Below are 12,780 nucleotides of genomic sequence, written 5' to 3'. Positions count from 1 at the left end.
TGAAGGTGCTCCTGCATTACAAGACATGTCCATCATGCCAGTGGGGTCGGAAGTGACGATTCTGAGAAGTAACCGTGTGGTGTTAGATGACACCATCTGCCCAGCAGAGATCATCATCAATAAAGGCCAAATAACCAGCATCCTGCCACGAAGGGACCACACTTCAATTATGGGTACTAAGGTGAGTGGGGTTTTGTAGTGAAACGGCAAGTGATATGACCGCAAAGTCTTAACAATTAAACTATTTCCAGCACAGCTGCAAATGGACCTCTGCCACTAAGGAGCCTAAGAAGGAGAAATTAAGAAAGAACTCACTTTCTTCAATTTTAGCACGAGGCACAAGTTTACATGTGATGTTAGGCAGATTTGCCTAGGTATAGAGGGCCTCATTTATGAGGCCCCTTGCGGCATCAGAACGGCTCTATTTGTGACGTTCCGTGACGCAGGAGCCTGCCCGACATTTACGAAGCAGTACTAACCCCACTTTTATTGGCTTAATGCTTCCTCGTAAATATTGTGCCCTTTCACGCAGTTTTCTGCATTAAAGGGGCGTGCAGTGGGTGATGCTGGGGACGCTCCCAGCAACATCTATGGCATTATGACACTGCCCCAGATTCACGAGAAATCGTAAATCTGAAGCAGTGCCAAAAACTTACACCTCCCAGGGGAGGCGTAAGGGAGGCAAAACGGGAGAAAAATCTTTATTTTTTCCTTTTTCTATGTGTGCTGCATTCTGGAAAAAAGCATCTTGTGATTGTTTTTGTGCTGGAAGGGAAACCTTTCCGTAAAAAAACCAATCATCCCCTCAATGAAGTAACCCTTGCACCATGGTATAAAGGTGCCTGTGTTGGCACACGGCAGCCCATTGTGTGCCGGCACAGGGGAAAAGGACAGGAATGGTCCGTATATCCTAGATACGGCGCATTCCTCCCCTTTTCTTTTACCCTACCACAAGAGGGAGATTTGCGGCACTGCCCTACAGTAAAACCTCATAATTGAGACCCCAGAGATTGTGACAACTCAAAAGTGGTGATGCATAGACGTACCGTCTTTGTAATTTCATAATGTATATTGAGGTATATCTAATGTTTTCTAGATAAAATGTAGTAAGATTAAATACATGTATCCAAATAATTCTTACTTAGTACAAATAAGTCTTTTTCATCCATTAACCAGCTTTTGTTGCCACAAACAAGAAACCTGTTGGTAAACTTTATCTCCTCTGAGCACATTCGCCAGAACAGTATATTGGTAGTTTTTGACGCATCACCAAATGAAGGCTTCTCTTATATAATTAAGATTTTAATGCTCACTTTAAGTCCAACTAGTCAAGACAATTTGGAATTTATGATTCAGTATTTTAATATCAATCATGAAAGATCACTTCTAAGTTGGAACTCACTCTTATCAGCAGCACGTCTAAGGGGCATATGCACAAGGAAAGGGTGCGCACTGCAGTGCTGCAAATTTTGACGCACTACATCATTTCCAAATGCAGGGATGAATCGTATTTACAAGAATACGGTGCACCCCTGTGTTTTCCCTAGCGCTGACGTTTAAAATAGCTGCCTAGCACCAACACAGACACCCTTGTGCCGTAGTGCATGGGTGCCTGCATTGCAGGGATGATTGTTTATGTGAAGGAAGGTGTCCCTTCCTGCACATAAACAATCAATATTGGCGATTTGTTGCTTCTATGTTTGCTATTCTGCAGCACACATAGAAGTAGAAAATCAGCATTATTTAATGATTGTTTTTGTGTAGAAAGGGACACTTGCCTGCTCAAAAACAATCATTAATGGCGTTTTGCTCCTTCTATGTGTGCTGCAGAATGCAGCACATATAGAAAAAGCTAAAATGAGGAGAAATAAAAGTATTTTGCCTGCTTTGGCATGGCATTATTTTTTGGTGCTGACTCAAATCCTTGTAAATCTGGGGCAGCGTAAAAAAGCAATTGGTGTTGAAGTGGAACGCCCACACCAAATCCCATTGCACACCTCTTTCATGTAGATACCTGCTTGAAAGGGTACCATATATACAAAAGCGGTGCTAAGCCATGCAAAGTGGCTTAAGGCTTTTTGTAAATATGGTGCAGGGAATTGTGCCACCGGCACGCCAAAAAAAAAGTGACGTTCCAGTGGTGCAGTCCCCTTGTACATATTCCCCTAAGTGTCACTTTGCTGCAAGGCACCACACCTAAATCTTTAATTGGGGCTATAGACACATGGTGGAGAAACAGCTAGAGAGCGGGGTTGAGGATTGTGAGGACGTTTTCAGAAGGCCCAAGGGAATCCCTTGGTGACTGGGCCTTAATCACAGTTCCCCCTAAGGTGCGCACTTGGACAGCTGCACATTCTGGGACACATTTACAAGCCCCTCGCGCTGCCGCATCCCTTTTTTTGACCCAGCAGCAGCGCAATGAGTGCGCCATACTGCACCATAGTTACAAGCTGACTCATTAGGTCCAGTGCGTCAGTTTGTAGAGCCCTTCGTTACATTATACCTGCGCCAGGTATAATGTATGCAGGGTAGGCGTTCCCACGCCAAAAAGCCACATAGAACTGGTGCAGTGAAATTTGCAACATTTCACTGCGTCACTGTACAACTTGACTGCGTCAAAATCCTTACCTCTGCTCAGACCAGGGGTAAAGATTGGCACAGGGCTTTTACAATGGGACTCGCCTATGTGTTCTGTCGCATTGCTGGAACTGCATCAGTTTTATGACCAACTCCAGCAGTGCGTCACTTTTGCGCCAACAGGTCCATCGGAATTTCTGACGCATCTGCTAATCCTAGAACTTTGGAGCCCTGTATTCTAATTGCAGCACATCCATGGTGTGGAAAGGACATTGGGCGCAGGCACAAGGAAACAGACGCTTTGATGCAGATGTATCAGTTTCTTGTAAATGAGGCCATCTATCATTAATCTCTGCACAGTGAGCCTGCACATGAGCGCATTGCAAATTGTAATTTGGCTGAGAAAGAGCAGCACCCTTTAAATGGTAAAAGCATACATGAAAAAATAAAGCATTTTCAACGCAATAGGTCTCACATTTGCAACATTTTAAGCTATTGGCATTGTGAATGACAATGCCTTTTATTTATATGTTTTCAAAACCAACACATAGATAAAGGTTTGTCATTTAAAATGCGAGTAGCTCAAAGTCTCGCAAATGCGATACCTATTGCATTGCAAATGCTTGTTCTGCATGTGTGTTCGGGTTGTGTGATGTTAGACGCCTATGAGTCACTCAAAGCATGAGCCTGGCTCTGACTGAGCTTGAGGTTCTCTGGCCCAAAACAAACCGAAAATGATTGGAGGAGATGTGGCCCAGTGGTTAGAGCTGCGACCTTTGAACATGAAGAATTTCTTGGAATCCCGGCATTGACTCACCACTCTCTGAAACTGGGTAAATCATTCAAACTTCATGTGTCTAAAAAAAGATTTCACATAGTCTGGGTGTGCTGTGAGGTTCATAATGTCCTTGGACAGGTTTGTGCTAAGAAAACTGCGAAACAAGACATCTGCCTGCACCCCCCCTCTACACTCATACATAAGAATTGAGCACAAAGCATTATCCTTTGATATGAGAAAGATACCCAGCTAGTGAAGCTACAAACCCTGCTCTCAATCCTGCTTCCCTGCTTGACCAAACTGTTATCCTAGAGCAAGTACACTATTTCACCACGCCTCCTTTTTCTTCATCGGCCCATATAGGAGCACCTTCAAATACCCGAATTCAGGATGTGTACCCTAAAAAATATAACGTGTTAAATAAGCTATAATGGTGCTCCTACTTTAATAAAAATATAAGCTACATATAGAGTGCAAAAGACAACTGACTTGCCTCTTAGCTCACTGGTGGTTTGGTCTTTGGGGCGGAGGGGGTGGGTTGGTTGGAAATCATTAACTCTTACTTGTAACATACTTTTTAATGCATTGATATAATCGAATGTACCGGGGTGCGTTATAGAAATGCAAATTTTTTACTTTCCAAGACATTTCAACACATAATATTTGTTGCATAATTTGCATGCCAAATGTTTTCAGGACGGCTCGTGTAGGGGTTCTTCCAGCCCAGCTAGACCATTGGCTCAACTCTCCCTGTTCATTTGTTGGCTGGTCAAACTCTAATCTATAGTCCCCGGACCCAGGGGGTGAGGCTCCAATTGCCACTTGAAGGCGAACACCTTTCTCCGGAGCCAGGGGATGAAGCTTCGCCAAGTAGCCCACGTCACACATGGAGGTGGGTTTCTATACCCGTTGCGCCAGGCACTGGAGCAAGGTGACCAGAACAGCGCACGTTCAGGAGCAGCCTGCACCGACAGCTGGCACTGTGGCAGGGAGGGGACACTCCAGGACCGGACAGGCCATTTATTCTGGGTCACATGTCTCACTAGACATGCAATCACTGGTGCAAAGGCCTGAGGACGCTTCCCGCCTCGGCTGGGTCACAAGTCTCACTAGGCGTGCACTCACTGGTTTAAGGCCTCCCAGGCGCACTCCCCCTCTGGGTCACAAGTCTCACTTGGCGTGCACTCTCTGGTACAAGCCCTCCCAGGCGCACTCCCTCTTTGGGTCACAAGTCTCACAAGGCTTGCACTCACTGTTCGAAGGCCTCCCAGGCATACTCCCTCTCTGGGTCACAAGTCTCACTAGGTGTGCACTCACTGGTGAAAGCCCTCCCAGGCGCACCACCTCCCTGGGTCACAAGTCTTACTGGACGTGCACTCACTGGTGAAAGCCCTCCCGGGCGCACCCTCTTTCTGCGTCAAAAGTCTCACTGGACATGTACTCACTAGTGCAAGACCTTCCCGGACGCTCCACTGGCTCCTTCCTATTGAACTCTGCACCCGGACATGGCATACATAAATAAATCACCTTTCTTTATCAACGTGTAAACCAGCCCCGCAGCCAGGGGCACCTGCTGGCTGGATATTCACAAGTGTTGCTCCACGATCCCTCACTCCTGCACACAAAATGAATGTTAAACAGCAAAATAACTGTTCGGGCAATTTGCAAGATTTGTGAACCACCGATCTTAAAGCTTGGGGCACTAGATCATGAAACAAGACTCCCCCAAGGCTACTGGTTTAGCGTTATATGCATATATGGATTGGGGTCTTTGGGAGGGATACTAGCATATTCATCCCTACAGAATCCTCCACTCCCAGTAGCAGCTTTCCGGCCTTCCAGCTGACCAGGACTGGGCCTCCATGTCAATTCAGTGGGACGCACATTATAAATTAAATGACCTATTTTGGACCGAGGGTCACAGAGCAGCACAACGTGAGAAAACGAGAGTTAAGTCACTGTCGAAAGATGAAAACGTTTAGAACACCAGAAGCCAAAACAAGCGCACAGTTTAAAAACAAAATCATAATCAGAGCCTCTTTCTGGACCTCACTTGCCACTTTATGTACCTCTCCTACCTTTTTCTGCACCCCTCCTGCCTCTTTCTGCACCTCTGTTGGTTCTTTTTACGCTGCTCTTGCTTTTTTCTGCACCGTACTTGCCTCTTAATGCACTTCTCTTGATTCCTTCTACACCTCTGTTGATCTTTCAGCAATTGTCTTGCCTCTTTCTGCACTTCTCTTCCTTCTTTCTGAACCCCTCCTGCCTCTTTCTGTAGCTATCTTGCCTCTTTGTATACCTCTCCTACCCCTTTCTGCACCACTTTTGCCTCTTTTTACACCTCTGTTGGTTCTTTCGGTACTTCTCTTGCTTCTTTATGCATCTCACTTGCCTCTTTCTGCACTTCACTTGCTTTTTTCTCCACCTCTCTTGCCTCTTTCGGCACTTCTTTTGCTTCTTTCTGCACTTCTCTTGCCTCCTTCTGCACCTCTTAGTTAGTGGTAGTTTCAATCCCGCTGCCCTATTATGTACTAGGGCCATACAGCCGAGGTCATGTCAATCACAGGGGTACGCCAACCCATAGTGTATCCTAGTGTATGTAGGTGTTTTCACAGTATTCTAAGTGTCTTACAGCATAGCACCGTCTCCGGGCCTGGTTAGTCAGAGTCAGTTACCTCCAGTACCCGTCAGCAAAAAGTTGGGGGCACAGGATGATTTTGCACCAAAGGCCTCTTTTTGCTCCTCTGTTGCCTCTTTCTGCATTTCTCTTGCTTCTTTCTGCACCTTTCCTCCACTTTCTGCACATGTCCTACCTCTGTAGCCATAGTTAGAAACAAAAATTTAAAAAACCTTTGAAATTCACTGAAAAAAACATAGGTTTTAGGGACGTTATAGTTAGAAAATAGTACTTAAAAACTGTAGAAATTCACTGAAAAAGCCACAGGTTTCAGGGACGTTATAGTTAGTTGGACATTTCACTCGTACAAAACCAGAGAAATTCGGCCGTTATAGTTAGTTCAGCTAACTATAACTCGCGGCCCCGCAATGCACTTCTGATGATGTCACATATTACATCATTCATGACATGGTCAGTGACATCACTGGTGACATCACTGATCACATCTCAAATGACGCGATCCTACAGGCAGCCCAAACGCAAGGAGACCTACAATATGAAAATCCGACGGTGCACTTTTTCCCGGACTTCACGCTCAGGGTCCAGCAGGAGCGGCGCTCCTTCGATTGGGGTCAAGAGGGAACTACGAGAAAGAGGAATCAAATACATGTTCTTCCCTGCAAAACTCAAAGTTCTGGCAGAAGGCAAATCCCTTTTCTTTACGGCCCCATCGGAGGTGCAGGACTGGTTGGAAAGGGTAGCCCCCGCAAATCAACGGAGTCTATTGGTGAAAAATGGAGGGACGCCCGTGTCCATTTGCCGGGCTCGGCAGATGGCAGATCAGATGTTGACAAACAAAGCCAGCGCTCCTGGAGATCGAGGTCCAGTAGCCCGGGGACACAGAGTTCACAGGGACTGAACGTTCTGAACTCTGCCCTGCCAGTCCAGCGAACACACCTCAATGAACTGTAATGTATAAACCCCTGCAGTGGGATGAGTGGTGAATGTTTACTGAGAAGTGGGGCTGATTTTTGCTGTTACCCTCATACGTTTTCTCTATGGGTGGGAGCATTCCTTAGGCGGCCGGAGTCAGTGCCAGCCCTTTCTTTCCCCATCAACTGTTTTGAATTGTTCTTGGGGCAATAGGCGCTCTGCTAGTTGGGGATGTGGGTAGTTTCAAACCTGTGTGGCATGGTAGCAGGGAGGGAGGAACGATTTTGAGTTTTGAATGTTAATTTCAATCATATTGTCTTTTCTCTCTCTTTGAGTGGGAGTGGGGTGGACCTAAGGGCGGATATTTGGTCATGCAGAGAACGTCATTACATGCTGTGGTTGTGTCACATGTTGCGGGGGTGTGCTATCGCTCTTATCTTTTTGCAATGCATATGCAGTGGGATAAGAGTCTAAAGCTTATCAGTTGGAACGTCAGTGGGCTCGGGGACAAGGTGAATAGAAGCATAATGCTCCCATACATAAAGCGTCATTCCCCAGATGTCGCATTGCTCCAAGAAACACACCTAATTGGCAACTCCTGTAAGACCCTAAACAGATGGGACTACACACTAGTGGCACATGCTGGCTTCACTTCTGGTTCACGTGGGGTGGGCATCCTACTTCGAAGCACATTCCCGCTTAGCATCGAACACACATGGGCAGATCCACTCCGGTGCTTTGCGGGAGTCTCAGGGCAATGAGAAAGGGCAAACCCTTACTCTGTTAGCGGTGTATATCCCACAAGGTCTTCAGACCCAGTCAAAGACCTAGGGACGCTCTTACTCTCCCTTCCTGAAGGATAACTCATACTGGGTGGGGACTTCAATGCGGTGGTGCCTGTGGTTTGCGTTTGTCACCCACCTCGAGACATTAATGCTAGGCACAACTGGCTTTTCACCCTCATTGAGGCCTTTGGCCTCACAGACCTCTGGAGATTGCGCCATCCAGATCTCTGACAGTACACTTTTTTCCCAGGGTCTCATCACACATTCTCTAGAATAGACCACATCCTTATGCCCGTACAACAAAACACTATCACTCAAGAAATCAGGCACCTGGTGAGGGGAATCTCTGATCGCTCTCCCCTGTAGGCACACCTCACTATAGGGGACAAAAGGGTGGGATGCGTAACGCCCATCAACCCATGGTATCTCCGCAATCCAGAAATTAAAGCCGCAATCACCCAGAACATCAACCACTTTTGAAAACGACAGCACAGTACAATCCCCCGCTACTCTATGGGACGAGTTCAAAACAGTTATTGGGGGCCACGCCCTTTCAGCCATAGCTGGTCTGCGTAAAGAGAATGCTAAACAGGTGGTAGCATGTGAGCGAGACCTCATTCGCCTCGAGGACGGACACCTGTACGACCAAGGAGACAGCAGTCAAACTGATTGCCTGGTTGGATGAAAAAGAAAAAGCAAATAGGTTAGTCCCAGAGCTTAAGAGTAGGTCAGGTGAAATTTTTATGGACCCGCATGAAATAGTATACGAGTTCGCCACTCACTTCGCGCATGTGTGCCGGTGTGGCTCTGCACTCCCGGAGGACGACTCCACAGCCCTACTAGCGGACATCCAGATACCCAGCCTTTCTGACTCTGAAACTAAAGTGTTGGAAAGTCCGTTTACGACTGACTAAATAACCACGGCGATCAGAGCTTTGAAACCAGGGAAAGCTTTGGTCCCTAATGGTCTGCCCATTGAACTGTATAAACTTAGGCCTGACAAACTAGCCCCTTATTTGAAGAGCATGTTTGAAGACAGCAAGGAAAGGGTCACACTACCACAGGACCAACGTATCGCCACACTGATGGTTATACCCAAATCAGGGATACCTAAACATGACTGCACCTCATATAGACCCATTTCCCTGCTGAACACTGAGCCCAAAATCCTTGCGAAGCTGCTGGCACTCCGACTACGGCAAGTGATAGTCAAGTTAGTCCACCCTGACCAATTGGGCTTTATGCCACAGCAAATCACCGCACCTAATCTTCAGAGGCTTCATGGTGTGTTGGGACGACACACTACTATCCGAGAGAACGCCATTGTGGGTTCCTTGGACTACACAATGGCTTTCGACATCCTTGAATCGGCATATCTAATGGCAGTCCTGTGAAAGTTGGGATTCGGGCCACAGTTCATCGGATGGGTGCGGCTCCTTTATATCGAACCACTGGCGCAAGTAGTGGTAAACAACAACATCTCAACCGTCTTTGCACTTGAAAGAGGGATGCGGCAGTGGTGTCCTCTCTCGTCATTACTTTTTGCACTCTCCCTTGAGCCACAGGCAGCCTGGATATGGAGAGGCCCTTCCATTAGGGGACTTAGGTGGGCAACGGAATGGGAAGACGAATCTCATCCTATGTAGATGACATCCTCCTATATCTGGCCTCCCCTCGGAAGTCACTGACAGTGGTCCTCAATATCTTTACAAGTTTCGGAAGAAAATCTGGATATAGAATTAACTGGAGTTAATCGCTGCTCTATGTATTACACAGGGACCCACCCACGGTCCCAAACGACTGCCCAATTCAAACGGTAACAGCTGGATTCAAATACTTAGGTATTTTCGTCTCCAGAGATGCCAAGATCCGCTATGAATGGAACTTCCTTCCACCTTACAGAGGTTCAAGCGGGACACTGCTGCCTGGAAAACACTACTAATTTCATTGCTGGGTCTAGCCCTCTTTAAAATTATGGCGTTGCCTCGTTTCCTCTATGCCCTCCATATTTCCCGTACCCAGTCCCACAAAATGTTTGAAAGACGCTGATTCCACCCAGAGAGACGCTCTGTGATGGTAAACCGCGCATATCCCTTCAGAAACTAACACTCGGCTGCTATGATGGAGGCATTGCACTCCCTGATATTAAGAAGTATTACTGGTCAGCACACCTCTCAGCCGTAAACTAGTGTATTTACCGGAGGGTGATGACCCTGGATACAAGATGGACAAGTGGATACTCCCGGATGGTAGCTTCAAAAGGGCATTATATTCCCCTGAGAGGCCCCACACAACTCTCAGTGCAAGTTTGGCACATAGTAAAGCACAATCTAGGGTGGGGGGAAACGACTCACACTTGCCACCCCGATATGGGACTCTGAATCCCTGGGCATGCTGGGAGGCACTAAGGGGTTTGACAAATGGGACCTGATCGGACTCTCACGTATTGGTGACCTCTGGGGACAAAATGGAATACTCACATTTGCTTCACTGCAACAGATGCACAAGTTAGCCACATTAGAACACTTCTGATACTTACAAGTTAGGCACTCCCTTCAGGCTAATATCCCAGCTGGGTCCCACCTACCAGAGTCCTCCCCTCTCGAGGACCGACTTCTGGACGGTCCCCTCACCGAAAAAGCTATCTCCCTCACATACAAGAAGTTACTATGCAACACTCTAGATCCTCTCATAGCATTGAGGGAAAAGTGGGGGCGGGACAGCCTGGAATTGAATGACTAGGAATGGCAGGAAGCGCTCTCCTCGCCAAGGGAGGTTGCCATCTCAGCAAAGCTTAGGCTGGTCCAATTAAAAATGCTGCATCGGGTGTATCTTTCTGGTCCTAGAATGGTTCTTATGGGCAGGAGCACAAAGGGGTTGTGTAAAAGAAATTGTGGCCTAGAGGGGTCCTTTCTGCATATCATCTGGGAATGTCCTTTGATCTACAACTTCTGGAAGGAGGTACAACAATGTATGAGTGAAGTATGGGGGGTTGAACTACGCCTCAAAGCCAAAAGGAGTCTGCTAAATGTATGGGAGCCCATGGATCTCAACACTAAAGGCAAACTCTGGTCAATGCTCGGCCAGATGGTTGCTAAGCGGAACATCGCTCGCCTATGGGGAGCACCTACACAGCCTACACTTACGGCATGGAAAATCGACATGGACTCGTGTATGGTACGGGAAAAAACTGTTTATGTGTAACGTGGTTGTCCCCGGAAGTGGATAGCTCTCTGGACGAAATGGAACGTTTATCGTGGCAATATATGTGAACCCCCGTTTGTTCCCCCTGCTAACGAATCGCTGACTCCTTGATATATAATTCTGTTATCCTTAATATTCTCTCTCACTGTACAGATGTAAGTAATTACCTCCTATTTTGCATAACTGTGACACACTTGTACCTGTACCTGATATTTATTGATTTATGCATTGAAATAAAAAAAAAATCACAGAGTAAGATGTGATTTTGGTTGCAGTACATTAGTGAGAGTCAAATAGCGTGATATATTGCAAGACATTAGTGCGTAAAATTGATTGCGCTGAACGGACCAGTCACATTATCAAAATTCAATAGTTATCTGCACCTCACGTCTATCTCTATGCATATTGAGACGGTGGAAAATGAGCCTTTTTACCGCCATTTCGATCCTTTTTAATGTTTTAATAAAAAAAAAAAAAAGAAATATCTCAACAAAATGTAACTCCACGAGAAAATCCATCAGGGCATAAGGAAAAGACAGCATGATAGGAAAGTGAGGTTTGGAATCGAGAACGTACTTTTGCAATTGGGTAGGATATTGTCCACAGGGAAGACATTTGCTACCAAAAATACGATAAAAAGGGCATACATAGCTTCCACACAAAATACCTGATCAGTAAATAATGCAGATAAGTATGCTTGGGTACAGTCTCCTCGGTTAGAAGAAATTATGACAGCCTATACCGTAAAACGAGACTGAATCTGGGTGTTAGTACACAAGGCATATTATTTTGGACCTTTACTGTACTTCATGTAGAGATTAATGAGGTGCTTGCTCCTGGCACTAACATAACAATAATTCTCCTTTTTAACCTAACTTAGAAACAAAATAAATATTTAGAAAATGTGATGGCTAGTGCACTGAGCCTACCCTAACACTTTCTCTGAGGCACTTTGACCTGGACACACTCGCAGGAAGAATGAACGCCTAAGGCCCAAACATTCCGGAGCACTTTTTAAACTTCTCCAGATTTAAAAGAGTGTTTTAATAAAGAGTACTGGTTAAGTCCCAATGGTAGAGATGTTTTTTTTAATAAATCGTTTTTTGGTGTAGTGCACGTTTTTAAAATTTAGAGAAAGTGTACATAAATGGGGAAAAAAATGAAGTAGAAAGAAACACTGGAAAGAAGGTCTCCAGGTCCACTTGCAGCTACCAATTATTACTGCTATCAAGTAACCTTCACTGTAGCCTCCGTTTTAAGAAGGTGAAGGGAAGCTACTCAGATGTGCACTTGGGGGCAGATTTACTACTTCTGGCGCATCTCTGCTAATCAGCAGGGATGCGCCAGAAGTGTTGTGATTCATCTGCCCATCCGTGCGCCACCACTGATGCGCCGGATTTACAATGCGGCGCACCCTGGCGCACGGATGTGGAGATCCGTGTTGCATCCCCTGTCGGAAAGGCGTCGCATTGCTGGAGTTGTGTCGCAAGTGCGACGCAGCTCCAGAAAGGCTCAGGGGTGCCCTATCCCTAATATGCTGCGGCAATCCTTATGCCAGCTTTAATCAGGCGCAGGGTTTTGACGCAGCATGGCCTTAAAAGTGACTGAGTGAAATCTTGTAGATTTCACTCAGCCACTTTTAGGAGGCTTTCCTGCGCCCCCCCCCCCTGCGCCGGAACACCCCCTCCTGCGCCGGAACGCCTACATGTGGCGCAGGGCTTTACAACCTGACGCTTCTCCCAGATGTTGTAAATACCCCACAGCATGGCACTGGCTTTGCACTGCCGCTGCGTCACAAAAGTGACGCAACGGCGGTGTAAAAGAGGCGCAAGGGGCTTGTAAATCTGCCCCTTGGTCTCTTCACTTGTACAGCTACATAAGCACTA

The 12,780-nt window shown here is 46.5% G+C and overlaps 1 protein-coding gene and 1 long non-coding RNA gene across 4 annotated transcripts in view; one reads left to right on the top strand and one right to left on the bottom strand.

Annotated features, from left to right (window-relative positions):
* LOC144792677 (allantoinase, mitochondrial-like) overlaps window positions 1-12,780 on the top strand; it is a 410,909-nt gene that overhangs the window by 55,839 nt on the left and 342,290 nt on the right. For all 3 annotated transcript variants that reach the window (XM_078667823.1, XM_078667821.1, XM_078667822.1), the window contains exon 2: window positions 6-181. In XM_078667823.1, the coding sequence (XP_078523949.1) occupies window positions 26-181 (156 nt within the window). In that variant the 5' untranslated portion in view covers window positions 6-25. The remainder of the gene's footprint in view (window positions 1-5; window positions 182-12,780) is intronic.
* LOC144792678 (uncharacterized) overlaps window positions 1-12,780 on the bottom strand; it is a 132,859-nt gene that overhangs the window by 26,626 nt on the left and 93,453 nt on the right. The gene's annotated exons all lie outside the window — the stretch shown is intronic.

Source organism: Lissotriton helveticus, chromosome 11 (assembly GCF_964261635.1).
Source record: "Lissotriton helveticus chromosome 11, aLisHel1.1, whole genome shotgun sequence".
In the NCBI taxonomy this organism is placed as follows: domain Eukaryota; kingdom Metazoa; phylum Chordata; class Amphibia; order Caudata; family Salamandridae; genus Lissotriton; species Lissotriton helveticus.
Note: the sequence above shows the minus strand (reverse complement) of the source record. Positions and strands in the feature narration are given on the sequence as shown.